This window comes from Podarcis erhardii (genome assembly GCF_964252035.2).
Source record: "Podarcis erhardii genome assembly, chromosome: 11".
NCBI classification, from domain to species: Eukaryota; Metazoa; Chordata; class Lepidosauria; order Squamata; family Lacertidae; genus Podarcis; species Podarcis erhardii.
This window is the reverse complement of record NC_138501.1, coordinates 52,706,494-52,718,536: the sequence shown is the minus strand read 5'-3', so window position 1 is coordinate 52,718,536 and position 12,043 is coordinate 52,706,494. Positions and strand designations below refer to the sequence as shown.

Below are 12,043 nucleotides of genomic sequence, written 5' to 3'. Positions count from 1 at the left end.
TTCCTTGCTCCTTCCCTCTCAGCTTCCAGCTCCCCGAGTCCCAGCACCGCTTCGACTCCCGTGGGGCTGGAAGGGACCCAAAGGCCATCTACTCCAGCCCCACCTGCGATGCATTTCCTCCCTCCAACAAATCACTCTGGCCAGCTTTTCTGGTTACGTTCACCTGGGGGGTGGGGGGAGAAAATGACTTCTCGTGCTTCAAAGTTCACTAGGGAGAAGAGACACCGTCCAGTTGCCAGTCCTCTGAAACAGCAGGGCTTGAGCTGACCTCTTCGACGTCCGAGGTGCCGGAACAGAGCCCAGGTTCCATCTGTCATAAGGTCTATTACGGGCTGGCGCTGAAGTCACAGTGGCCTCTGCCAAAGCTGGGTTCTTTTTACAAGCCATTGAGGTTACCTACCCAGAAGCTTGAGCGGTTAGAACTATTTTTTAAATTTTATTTTATTGTTTCAATATTTTAAACATATACAGTCATACTCGGAACAAAACAAATTCTTTCCTTTCCTTGTTTTGTTTTGACTATGGCAGACCAACACGGCTACCTATCTGTAACAAGTCATACTCGGGTTACAGATGCTTGAGGTTGCGTTTTTTCAGGTTACAGACCGCCGAAACTCGGAAGTACCGGATCAGGTTACTTCCGGGTTTTGGCGGTCGCGCATGCGCAGAAGCGCTGAATCATGCTTTGCGCATGCGCAGAAGTGCCGAATCGCTGAATCGCAACCCACGCAGCTGTGGGTTGCAAATGCTGCAGGCTGCAAATGTGCATCCCGCACAGATCACGTTCACAACCTGAGCATCCACTGTATAGCCAAAACACAATGTTGTCTTTTCTCTTAATTTTTGTCAACTTCCCACCCTGTTTTCCATGGAGATGATGTTTTTCTCCTGCTGTACCCCTTCTAGCTGTCAAATCATAATCACAATCTGGAGATCGTTATTCCTAAATCCTGCACAGAATCTCATATATAATCCAAATACACCAATTCCAATCTTGATCCTTTCTTCTGTTTTTGCAGCCACTGGTGTAATGACTTCACTCGTATTCAAAAAATCCTTCTCCATTAACTTGCAAGAGGGATTTAACACCTGTAGTTTTCTGTGTAAATTATTTTTCCTTTGTACTCCCTTTCCTGTTATAATCCATTGTCCTTCTTGCGGGCTGTCTCCCTTGAAGAGCTGTTTTTCCAAACTGCGTCAGAGCCATCGCCATTTTGTTTATCTGAGCCAAAAATATACTGGCATCAGGGCTGACATTCAGCTCTTTGTTCTTTAATCTTCCCTTCATTTTTAACAAGCTGATGTCTCACCAAAGCAATTATAAATCCAAATTAATGCTCTCCATAGGAGACAGTGCCACAAAACCTCACAGTATTTTACACAGTCTTTTGTTTGAAGAACTCCATAGGTAGATTCTACAGTTCTTGTAAAGTCCCTGTTGCATTCCATTTACAATTGTAATCCAATAGTAAATTCAATCCATTAATAGTTTCTTGGTTCATCTTCAGTGAAGGTTTGCCGGATCATAAATGAGCAAATATAATGTAAATAAAGTATATATATAATGGGAGTAGAGAGCACGTTGGACTTGCTGTCAGCTGTGTTATCTTGTTAAAATTATCCATGACAATATTTATTTTAAGTAAAAACAGAATATAAAAGCAGGTCAAAGTAGGCCAACATCGGATGGGGGTAGGTCAAGGTTTTGAAAATGATATAGGTGCAATTTACTCAGAACAAAAGGCAAAGGTAATTGTGAACAATGTAGTGACAGAAGAGTTTAAGATTGAGAAAGGGACACGACAAGGTTGCCCAATTTCTCCATTGCTCTTTATATCGGTCCTTGAGGTTTTGTTAAATATGATTAGAAAGGACCAAGAGGTTAAAGGTATACAAGTGGAAGCTAAACAGTACAAACTGAAAGCATTTGCTGATGACTTAGTATTGACTTTACAGGAGCCAGAATCTAGTACTAAAAGGGTATTGGAACTGATTCAAGAATTTGGACAGGTAGCAGGTTTTAAGTTGAACAAGATGAAAACTAAGGTTTTAGAGAAAAAAATAACTGAATGAGAGAGAGAAGTTTCAGGAGGAGACAGGACTAACATTGGTTAAGAAAGTGAAATATTTAGCGGTTAATATAACAGCCAAAAATGTGAATTTATTTAAGGATAATTATGAAAAATGTTGGATTGAAGTGAAAAAGGATTTAGAAATATGGACAAATTTGAAGTTATCATTGTTAGGCTGAATTGCTGTGATAAAAATGAATGTGCTGCCAAGGATGTTGTTTTTGTTTCAAACATTGCAAATTTTGGATAGGATGGATTGTTTCAAGAAGTGGCAGAAAGATATTTCCAGATTTGTTTGGCAGGGCAAGAAGCCTCAAATAAAATTTAAGATATTAACTGATGCTAAAGAAAGAGGTGGATTTGCCCTGCCAGACCTTAAACTGTATTATGAATCAGCTGCTTTTTGCTGGCTGAGAGAATGGCTGCTTCTTGAAAACACTGACGTGTTGGATCTAGAAGGTTTCAATAATGCTTTTGGTTGGCATGCTTATTTGTGGTATGATAAGGTAAAAGTACACAAAGCTTTGAAAAATCATATTGTTAGAAAAGCATTGTTTAATGTTTGGATAAGATATAAGGATTTGTTAGAAAAGAAAACCCCAAGATGGTTGTCACCAATGGAAGTGAAGGCACAGAAAAAACTCAATATGGAGGCCAAATGGCCGAAATATTGGGAAATTTTGGAACAAGATGGAGACAGAATAAAATTGCAGAGTTTTGAAAAAATGAAAAATAAAGTGCGAGATTGGCTCCATTATTATCAAATAATGGAGGCATACAATTTGGACAAAAAAGTTGGCTTCCAGGTGGAAAAATCAAAATTGGAAACAGAATTGTTAGATTCAAAAATTAAGAATTTGTCAAGAATGTATAACTTGCTGTTGAAATGGAACACTCAAGATGAAATGGTGAAATCTGATATAATTAAATGGGCACAAGATGTTGGACATAACACAATGATGGCTGACTGGGAACAGTTATGGACCACAGGTATGAAATTTACGGCATGTAATGCCCTAAGAGAAAACTTAATGAAAAAGATTTATAGGTGGTACATGACACCAGTCAAGCTTGCAAAAATTTACCATTTGCCCGATAATAAATGTTGGAAATGTAATGAGATTGAAGGTACATTTTTTCACCTTTGGTGGACATGTCCAAGGATTAAGACATTCTGGGAGATGATTTATAACGAAATGAAAAAGGTATTCAAATATACCTTCCTGAAGAAACCAGAGGCCTTTCTCCTGGGCGTGGTCGGGCAATTGGTGCCAAAGAAGGATAGAACATTTTTTATGTATGCAACAACAGCAGCAAGAATACTCATCGTGAAGTATTGGAAGACACAAGATTTACCCACCCGGGAAGAATGGCAGATGAAGTTGATGGACTATATGGAACTGACGGAAATGACTGGCAGAATCCGAGACCAGGGAGAAGAGTCAGTGGAAGAAGACTGGAAAAAGTTTAAAGATTATTTACGGAAATACTGTAAAATTAATGAATGCTAGAAAAATGTTGGAATGAAGTTATATGGCTTTAGTAGAAATGTTATAAGGAATTAAGTATAAATAGATTAAGAGATTAATAGAGTATTAAAGGAAAAAATAAGGTTAGAATGTGCTAAGATAATTATAGGATAGAAAACAGAGGAAGATGGAAAGGAATTGCTGAAACAATTAACAGAAGTGGAATACAAAAAGGGAGGTGTGAGGAGGTCGCGGAAATAAGTGAATGAAAGATAAGATACTGTTTTTGTATTGTATTGTATTGTTCTTCTTTTTGTAGTGTTTAAATTGTTGGAAAAGTAATAAATATTATTTTAAAAACAACAAAAACAAAGTAGGCCAACATCCTCTGTCTCACCTTCTCTTATACCTCTGAGTAAGGAAGGGCCAATTGGGAGTTGGCTAGGCAGGCAAATGAAACTCAGAGCCCAGCTCTAATTCATCAGGAAGTCAGTGCATACAATGAAATTATTCAGAGTTTGATCTACTCCCAGGGTAGGGCCAGAAGGAACACGATGCCACCACCTTTGGGAAGCTGAGCAGGTCTAGGTCTGGTTAGTGCTGGGTGGGAGACTGCCTGAGAACCACAGGTGCATGTACGCTACCTTGGGCTCCATGATGGAAGAGAAGGTTAAGTGCAAGTAAATAAACATGTAAATATGAGCAGCTAGAGATCAAATGTTGCTAAGTGACAGCTTTAAGCCATTTCTCTAGCTCTATGAGGAGCACCTAAAGGCTGGCTGCCAACCTGTGAAAATGAGATGGTGGTGCCTAAAAGCATGCCATGATTTTTTCAGCCCCCCTAAAGGACCTGAAAAGGTTGTATCCCTAAGTTATCATTTGAACTCTTTCACTTCTAGCCCTCTCCCCAAAGTTACAAACAGACCCCCAATCTTATTTTATAACCCGTTGCTCCAAAGTCGTTCCAAGAAGTTGTTCTCCGCACACCATCTCTTCTAGATGCTGAAAGGAAAGATCTTACTCTGCTCCCATGGCCAGAGGGGGACAACCAAACCGAGACTAAAATCTAGTTGGAAAGTTTTAGTTTAAATACATCAGCCGAAGACCTATGTATGCAAATTAGTTCAAAAAAGATGTGAGCATATTAGTACCAAACAGAAATCAACAGCAGATTATATATACATGAATCTTGGGAAAGAATAAAGTATATGTGGATGACAGTAAGGAACAGCATATGCAGATAATGATTACATGGAAAACAAAACAGCACCTGTTTATGCAATTACACTTGCATATACTGTTCCTTATACAGTACACTACTCCCTTCCTCATGATTCATTTATATACAATATGCTGTTGTTCTCTCTTTGATATCTTTATGCTCACATCGTTCATGAACTAAAATCCATTCACTCATCTCAAGCGACTCTCCCCGGCCCCTCACAACAACCCTGCAGAGTAGGGCGAGGGGAGAGAGAGAGAGAGAGAGAGAGAGAGAGGCTGGCAGGCCAAGGTCCCCCCGCCCTGGGAGTGGGGGCTTCCCCCGTAACCCCCGGGTCTGGCTCCGTGCTCGGTGGGGCGTCTTTCCTGAGGCAACGGAGGCGGTTCTCTGCACATGCTCAGGAAACACGGCAGCCTTTGCCATCGCTTATCACTGGCCCGCCGTCAAATTACGATACGATACAATCATCTTTATTGTCATTCTCCCATACAGAACAACGAAACTGAAAAAATCTACATAAGACTCTTGAGAGTCTCATGGACTGCAAAAAGATCAGACCTCTCCATTCTTAAGGAAATCAGCCCTGAGTGATCACTGGAAGGACAGATCGTGAAGCTGAGGCTCCAAGACTTTGGCCACCTCATGAGAAGAGAAGACTCCCTGGAAAAGACCCTGATGTTGGGAAAGATGGAGGGCCCAAGGAGAAGGGGACGACAGAGGACGGGATGGTGGGACAGTGTTCTCGAAACTACCAGCATGAGTTTGACCAAACTGCGGGAGGCAGTGGAAGACAGGAGTGCCTGGCGGGCTCTGGTCCAGGGGGCACGAAGAGGCGGACATGACTAAACGACTAAACAACAACAACAACACACAGATGTAATTCAACTAGTGTTTAATTGCTTTTTAATTGTTGATTTTCCCGCCTGGCCCAAATATTTTTAGCTTGTCTTATTTTCATCCGTGAGCTGCCTTGAGTCCCCATCAGGAAAATAAATATGTGATCATTCTAATAATAAATTCAAGCCAGGCATTTTTCACCCCTATATACAATGCTGGCAAGAGAGGAAGGCCACCTATAACTTAGAGTGCAGAGGTGAAACAATCATATGATCCTTGGATGAAGGGTGTCATAGAAATTTGATGAATTTACTTTAATAAATATAACAATGATGTTGCCTTGACCTGCTTGGCCAAAAAATCTCACACGGCTTTTGGATTCAGCAAAACCCAGGGGGACGGCAGTGAAACTGCAAGGCCACACCTGCACACACCTGGCCCATTGTCCCAGGCCAGGCGAGCAAGAGGTCTCCTTTCCACTGACATCATTGCACTCCTGATGTTGCCATAAATAATGCTGTGACCTCATGTCTCCAGGGGCTTGGGGGCCCCTAGCAACGTTGGTGAGGAGGAGCCACATTATCAGAGAGTTTTTATTTCCTTTCCCCCCCTGAAGATTACAGATCACAAAGAGGCAAAGGAGAATATCAGGTAAAATAACTCCTGCGCATTCAAACTGGCTGCCCCTGGTTGCTAACCTTCATTCTGACAGATTGTTATTGAACTGCCCTGGATACTTTCCTTTTTTTGATGAAGGGTGGTGTATTTTATTCCCTAAAGGAATAAAATAAATTGTTGGGTTGGCCAAATAACAGCCCATCATGATAGTGAGATTCCATGAAGTTTGGATTCCATTTGCTCCTGGAGTTGCCGTCGCTTAGCCCCAGAACGTGTTTTCACCCCTAAAGAACCTCAGTCTTAGGACAGGGGAACTAATGAAGGCAAGGAGGCCTCTGAACATGTGCAAAGTGCCTTTCCTTTCACCACTTGAGTTGCAGCAAGCAATTCGTACCCCTTGTTGCACACCAACCCAATCACCTTCTTCTTGCTGCTCCAGCCTGACACTCTGCGACTACGGGAGACACAAGACTCTCTTGGGGTGTCGATGCTGTGAACCCCTCCATCCTAGCCTCAGGTGGCATAGATGTGTAAATAAACCATAGATCCTCAAGACATCACAGTGTCCGCTGCCCCTCAATCCCAAAAGGAAACACAAACCCTGGGTAAATGCCAGGAACCCGTGGAATCTCGCACCATGGACATTGGGTTGGCGTGCAGCAATAGGGAGGGTTTGCTTGCTGCCCCTCAAGTGGTGAAAGGAAGGGGGGGGTCCAAAGGGGTTCCAAAGAGCAAACCAACCAGGGGGCCATTTCCTCTCTTGCAGGATGACCTCCTTCCTGAAGAAGCTCCGGGGCCTGAAAAAGAAGGACCAGGATAGTAATGAAAACATCCAGGAGAGCAACCAGGGGCAGCGGGACAAGCTGGAGGCCCCGTCATCTAGTCTGCAACAGAGTGCCACCCATGACCCGGCTGGCCGGAGAACCTCCCAGCTCTTGCCCATGCTGGTGAAACCTTCCCAGTCACCTGCGGAGGCCAGGAGGAAATCTCAGGCCTCTCCGGTAGTCTTCCCAGAGCTGGTCCAGCGCCAGACCAGCACTGTTCAGCCAGTCAGCAGCAGACAGGACTCCAAGCAGCAGCGGCACTTGCCCCTGGGAAAAAAGAAGGGCCCTGAGGATTCTGGGCCAGTGTTCCCAGGTGAGTAGGCAGAGCCAGATCCCTTTCAGGTTCCCCGTGGCAAGGCCTCTCTCTTGGTTTCCTTGACCTCTGGGCACAAGTCCCACCCACCCCACCCCTCCTTTTTAAGAGGCGTGTAACATGGAGCAGGGACTTCTAGGTGGCTGCCCCTGTTGTGTTCTGCATTGCTGGGGGTTGGACTAGGTGACCCCGCAGGTCCCTTCAAAGGCTAATGTTCTACGATCCCTTCTCAGTTATGGCATGCATCTGCTATCTGCACTTTCCAGAAACCATTTTTCCCAGTTTGGTGAAAGGGGACAAATTCAACACAGCGCTAAGCAGATTGCTACGTTAGCTCAGACATTTCTGCTTTCCTGGTGGAACAACCTACCCGCTCCTCCCCCCCTGCATGCTTTGTTCTGGGGGTTCGCCTGCCCACTCCTGAGCCAATTAGGGGGTGCTTGGGGGGCATATGGGGAGAAGAGAGGGTGGGAGAAGCCCAGTTGTCCTAGCAGAAGTCCAGGGTGCATGGAACGTACACACATGTGGGAAGTGTCTTGTAATTCTGGATATGCAGGAGTTTACAGTGAAGAGCAACGACTAAGTAGTACTAGGAGCCGTGGGGAGCTCTTTCATTAGGAGGTCCCTGGTGAGGGCTGGAAATTACCCTTAGCCGCCCCAGAAAGACCCCTCCCCTGAAAGTTTACCCCAGTATGTTAGACACCAGGTGGTGCCATTTGAAGCATGCAGAGATGACATGGTACGGCCGGCCTTTGGGGCTGCCATTGCCGGTCCAAGGAACTGAGCCGATGCGGCCGTTCTGTGGCCCCTTCCCCACGACCTGCTTCCTGAACCTTCGTCCGGATCCGTTTGCCAAAGTTTGTGGGGATGTTGAATGAGGTCAGCGACTGAGCGCTCGTTCCAATTCGTTCACAGGGAGATGAGACAATGTCACGTCAAGCAAATGCTAGCTCCCACTTTGCATTCTAGTTTCGCTGTCACTTTTCCCACCACGAAAAATGTCCAATTTGGAGTCGGTTGGGGAGCGGGAAGTAGGTCCGTTGTGCAAATCGCTTTAACTGAGCGACCTGACTCTGCCGACGTGCCATTGAATCCCATCTGGAAGGAGCAACTAGACAAAGAACTGACCTTTCCCTCTTGTCTGCCTCGTGTACTCACCTCTCTCTCTCTCTCTCTCTCTCTCTCTCTCTCTCTCTCTCTCTCAAGAACTCTCAGATGAGAAATTTGGATACTTGTGGGCGGCTAAAAAGCTGCTGAGAGGAAGATCGCTCAGGGAAAATTTGGAGATGATGGATGAGCGGGAAATTTTGGACACCATCCTCAAACACCTCCAGCCAGGTCCCCAGGTGTGTGTGATGCAGGATAGAGTTGATTTAAATCTATTTAAATCACGATTCATATCACTAGCCAGTAAGATTTTGGGAATAATAAATGTTCAGGGTTGTTTTTTGCAGTTATATCAAAAACTACTGATTTGGTTATACTGTTAGAAATGCATAGACAGATAATTATGATATTTCTAGTCTAGTCTATTTCTAGGCATGCATATTTTTTTAAGAGAAGACAAGTGGCAAATAAATGGCAACTGTTCTCTAGACAAAAAAAATGACACTTTTCTTAATTTTATTCCCTTTTCTTTCCGACTTTAAAAGCAGACCGCCAGTATCCACAGAAAATCGACTATCTTGTCCCAGGATTCAGCTGCCTCAAACCTGAGAGCAGCAGTCCCTGGCCAGCAGAAGACCTCTAAGTCAGGACATGAGAAGGTAAGTTCTGAGTATCATAGATGACACCGGGTGGGGTGGGCAGCATACAATCTGAGGAAAGATGAACAGAGAAGTTTTACTTTCTTTCTTAGCACAGGCCTTGTACATAGCAGGGAAACAGTGAACAAAACATTCAGAGGCAAAGCTCCCTCAGAACTACCAAGCCAATCAGAGTGCAGGCTTCCTCAGTAAGCGTCAGCAAGCAAAACCTCCACCTTTCCCTCTTTTGGTTATTTGGCTTGAACATGAACACAATTCACCTGGAATGAGCTCCTGTTGGAAGGGTAAACTTCCAGCAAAACATTTTCTTCAAGGAGCATGGGGGTCATCCCCCCCACTCCTGCTTAGCACACTCAGGCCCTGAGGGACAAGCTAGAGCTGTTTTTGAACTACAATTCCCATTGTCCCTGACCACTGGTCCTGCTAGCTAGGAGTGATGGGCGTTGTAGTCCAAAAACAGCTGGAGACCCAAGTTTGGGAAACCCTGATCTAATGCTAATATTTTAAGAAGCTTTGAACAAGGATTCTGTGGGGGAAGCAAGACCATTCATGGGGCATGAGGGTGCTTCTAATGTCTGGTGCAGACGGAACTCCGGTTTCTTCTGAACTCGAGGGTTCACAGCAATTGGCTCCCCCTTTCCCCCTTTGGGAAAAGAAAGGGGGCAGAGCGTTTGGCAATCTCCCTCCTTGAGCAGGTTGACCAACTCTGCCTCTTCTGGCTGCCCCCGCAGGGAATACAAGGAGGTCATCTGAACGCAACCTGCTGCTCAGGTTTTCTCTCTCTCGTGGCAACCAAGAACTGTGCTGTAGGTGGGGTGCCAGAAAAGAGAACACCCTCTCCCAATTTCAGTCATGCAGGGTGGGTGGGGAGACCATAAGAGGCTGCGGGTGCAGGTATTAGTTTTCTTAAAAAGTGGGAAGAACCTAGGGTTAGTGCATCTAAAACAAAAGTGTGTCGTAAGAACGAAAGAGGAGCCTGCTGGGCAAGACCAGTGGCCTGCACAGTCCAGCATCCTTATCTCACAGTGGCCCAGCAGATGCCCATGGGAAAGTTGAAAGCAGAATTAAAACACAGAGGCCTCCCCCCGTCCTGTGGTTTCCTGCAACTGGGATTCAGAAGAATTCCTGCCTCCAGAGGTGGAAACAGAGCAGTTAGGACATGTTGAACTTTTCAACTTTCAGATTCCTCAAATGAGGGGTACTAAAGAGTTGTAGCATGAGTTGGGAATTCAGAAGATATTGTGGTTAAATTTATATAACTTAATTTTGTGTGGTAAGTAAACTATGTGTCAAATTGCATACAAATCGTTAAAACAATTGTCTAGTACTTGCAATCCATTATTATTATTATTATTATTATTATTATTATTATTATTATTTAGCATTACCTGACCTTTTCAGAAGGTAAAATTGAAATTCTTTGGTTTTCGAAAAGCAGTTTATGTAACTGGTGGGGTCTCCTCACTGTGACTCACCAAAACCTTCCCCAACCCTTAGAATGCCCTCTATAGATACTACGGACTCAAACTACGGGATTCCAGGAACAAAGATACAGTCCACCTCTACTTGCACTTACTTCTAAAGTTGCCACTTGAAGAGGAAACAGTCAGAGAGGTGAGTGAATTCCTGTGTTCCCATAAAGTCCTAGGCAGTGCTACACGGTTTTGACAAATGTACACGTTTTTGCCAGCAGATTCCACTAATAGAGCACATTTCTGTACATTTTTTTTAATGCAACACTTTCCCCTAAAATATGCATTTATTCAAACATTGGTTGCATGACTGCATCACAAAATTACCTGTGCAAATTTTGAAAGATAGCAATGTTTTGTCTCAAATATTGTTTCTGAAAGTGCAGATTGACGTGTGTTATAAGAATGATACGGTCTAAGATATAAAATAAATGTACCAAGCAAACACATACATAAATAAATACATAAACCGCATGTCTGAAACAGTACAGGAAAAAGTCCTGAAACCATTTTGTCTCTCCCAAACTGACCTCAAATGTTTCTCTGCAAGGAGGGAGGAAATGAGAAAAACCTCCCCATTTTCTCTTTGCTCACAAATCCTGCCATAAGGGCACATTTAAGATATGAATAGGGCGAGCCTGTGACCTGGACACAGGAATTAAGTACCGTAGTTTTCATCACGAAAGAATAGCCAGGCTGTCCAGGTAAACCCATTAACAGCCAGGTAACCCCACCAACAGGTTTTGTGTCAGACAGGATTCTGTTGTGGATCTCCCCTTCTCGTATGTATGTATGTATGTTATATGGGGGGCGGGTCTTGGGCTCCAGGGTGGGCAAATTCAAAATGTCTTGCGTGTCATTGTATGGGGTCCCTCCTGCCTCCTGCGTGTGGTTGTGAGCACTAGCTGCTTTGCTTCTCAAGATTCTCTGGTTGGCCTGTTATCTTCTCCTACCGATAGAGAACCTACAAAAGGACTCTATGGGCTCTTGGGCACCCCATAAGGGAAAAGGAGCAGTTTTTTCCTTTATAACACATGCATCATTCTCCCTAGGGAATTTCTGAGGCTGTCGGTGTGGCTTCATACTGCCATTTATCTCAGATGCTGATGGAACTGCGTGATTTCGGCCATGCAGTCATTACAAGGAAGATTGAGATGTCTGAGGTAAGAGTGTCAAACGAGGAAGGAGCATTGCAAGAGTGTAGGTCAGCCACCCCCAACCTGGTGCCCCTTCCCCATCTGTGTGTTTTGAACTGGAACTCCCATCAGCCCCAGACAGCATGGCCAATGGTTAGACACGATGGGAGTTGTAGCACAACAATATCGGAAGGGCACCAGGTTGAGAAGATCCTGGCAGATTGGGTCTTTAGCGGTTATCTACATCCACACCAAAGCATACAAAACAGTCTCTGGGTTCCTATTATCTAGAACTGGCATCCCCAAACTCGGCC

General features: G+C 44.3%; 1 protein-coding gene across 1 annotated transcript in view; it reads left to right on the top strand.

The window, feature by feature from the left end:
- Positions 1 to 5,573: 5,573 nt before the first annotated feature.
- The window catches only part of LOC309352317 (maestro heat-like repeat-containing protein family member 7), a gene marked incomplete at its 3' end in the record, with an annotated part of 29,859 nt that continues 23,389 nt past the window's right edge, over positions 5,574 to 12,043 (top strand). The window contains exons 1-6 of the mRNA XM_081880675.1: positions 5,574 to 5,639; positions 6,985 to 7,355; positions 8,562 to 8,701; positions 9,011 to 9,121; positions 10,619 to 10,735; positions 11,646 to 11,756. Coding sequence (XP_081736801.1) covers positions 5,602 to 5,639; positions 6,985 to 7,355; positions 8,562 to 8,701; positions 9,011 to 9,121; positions 10,619 to 10,735; positions 11,646 to 11,756 — 888 coding nt within the window. The 5' untranslated portion in view covers positions 5,574 to 5,601. The remainder of the gene's footprint in view (positions 5,640 to 6,984; positions 7,356 to 8,561; positions 8,702 to 9,010; positions 9,122 to 10,618; positions 10,736 to 11,645; positions 11,757 to 12,043) is intronic.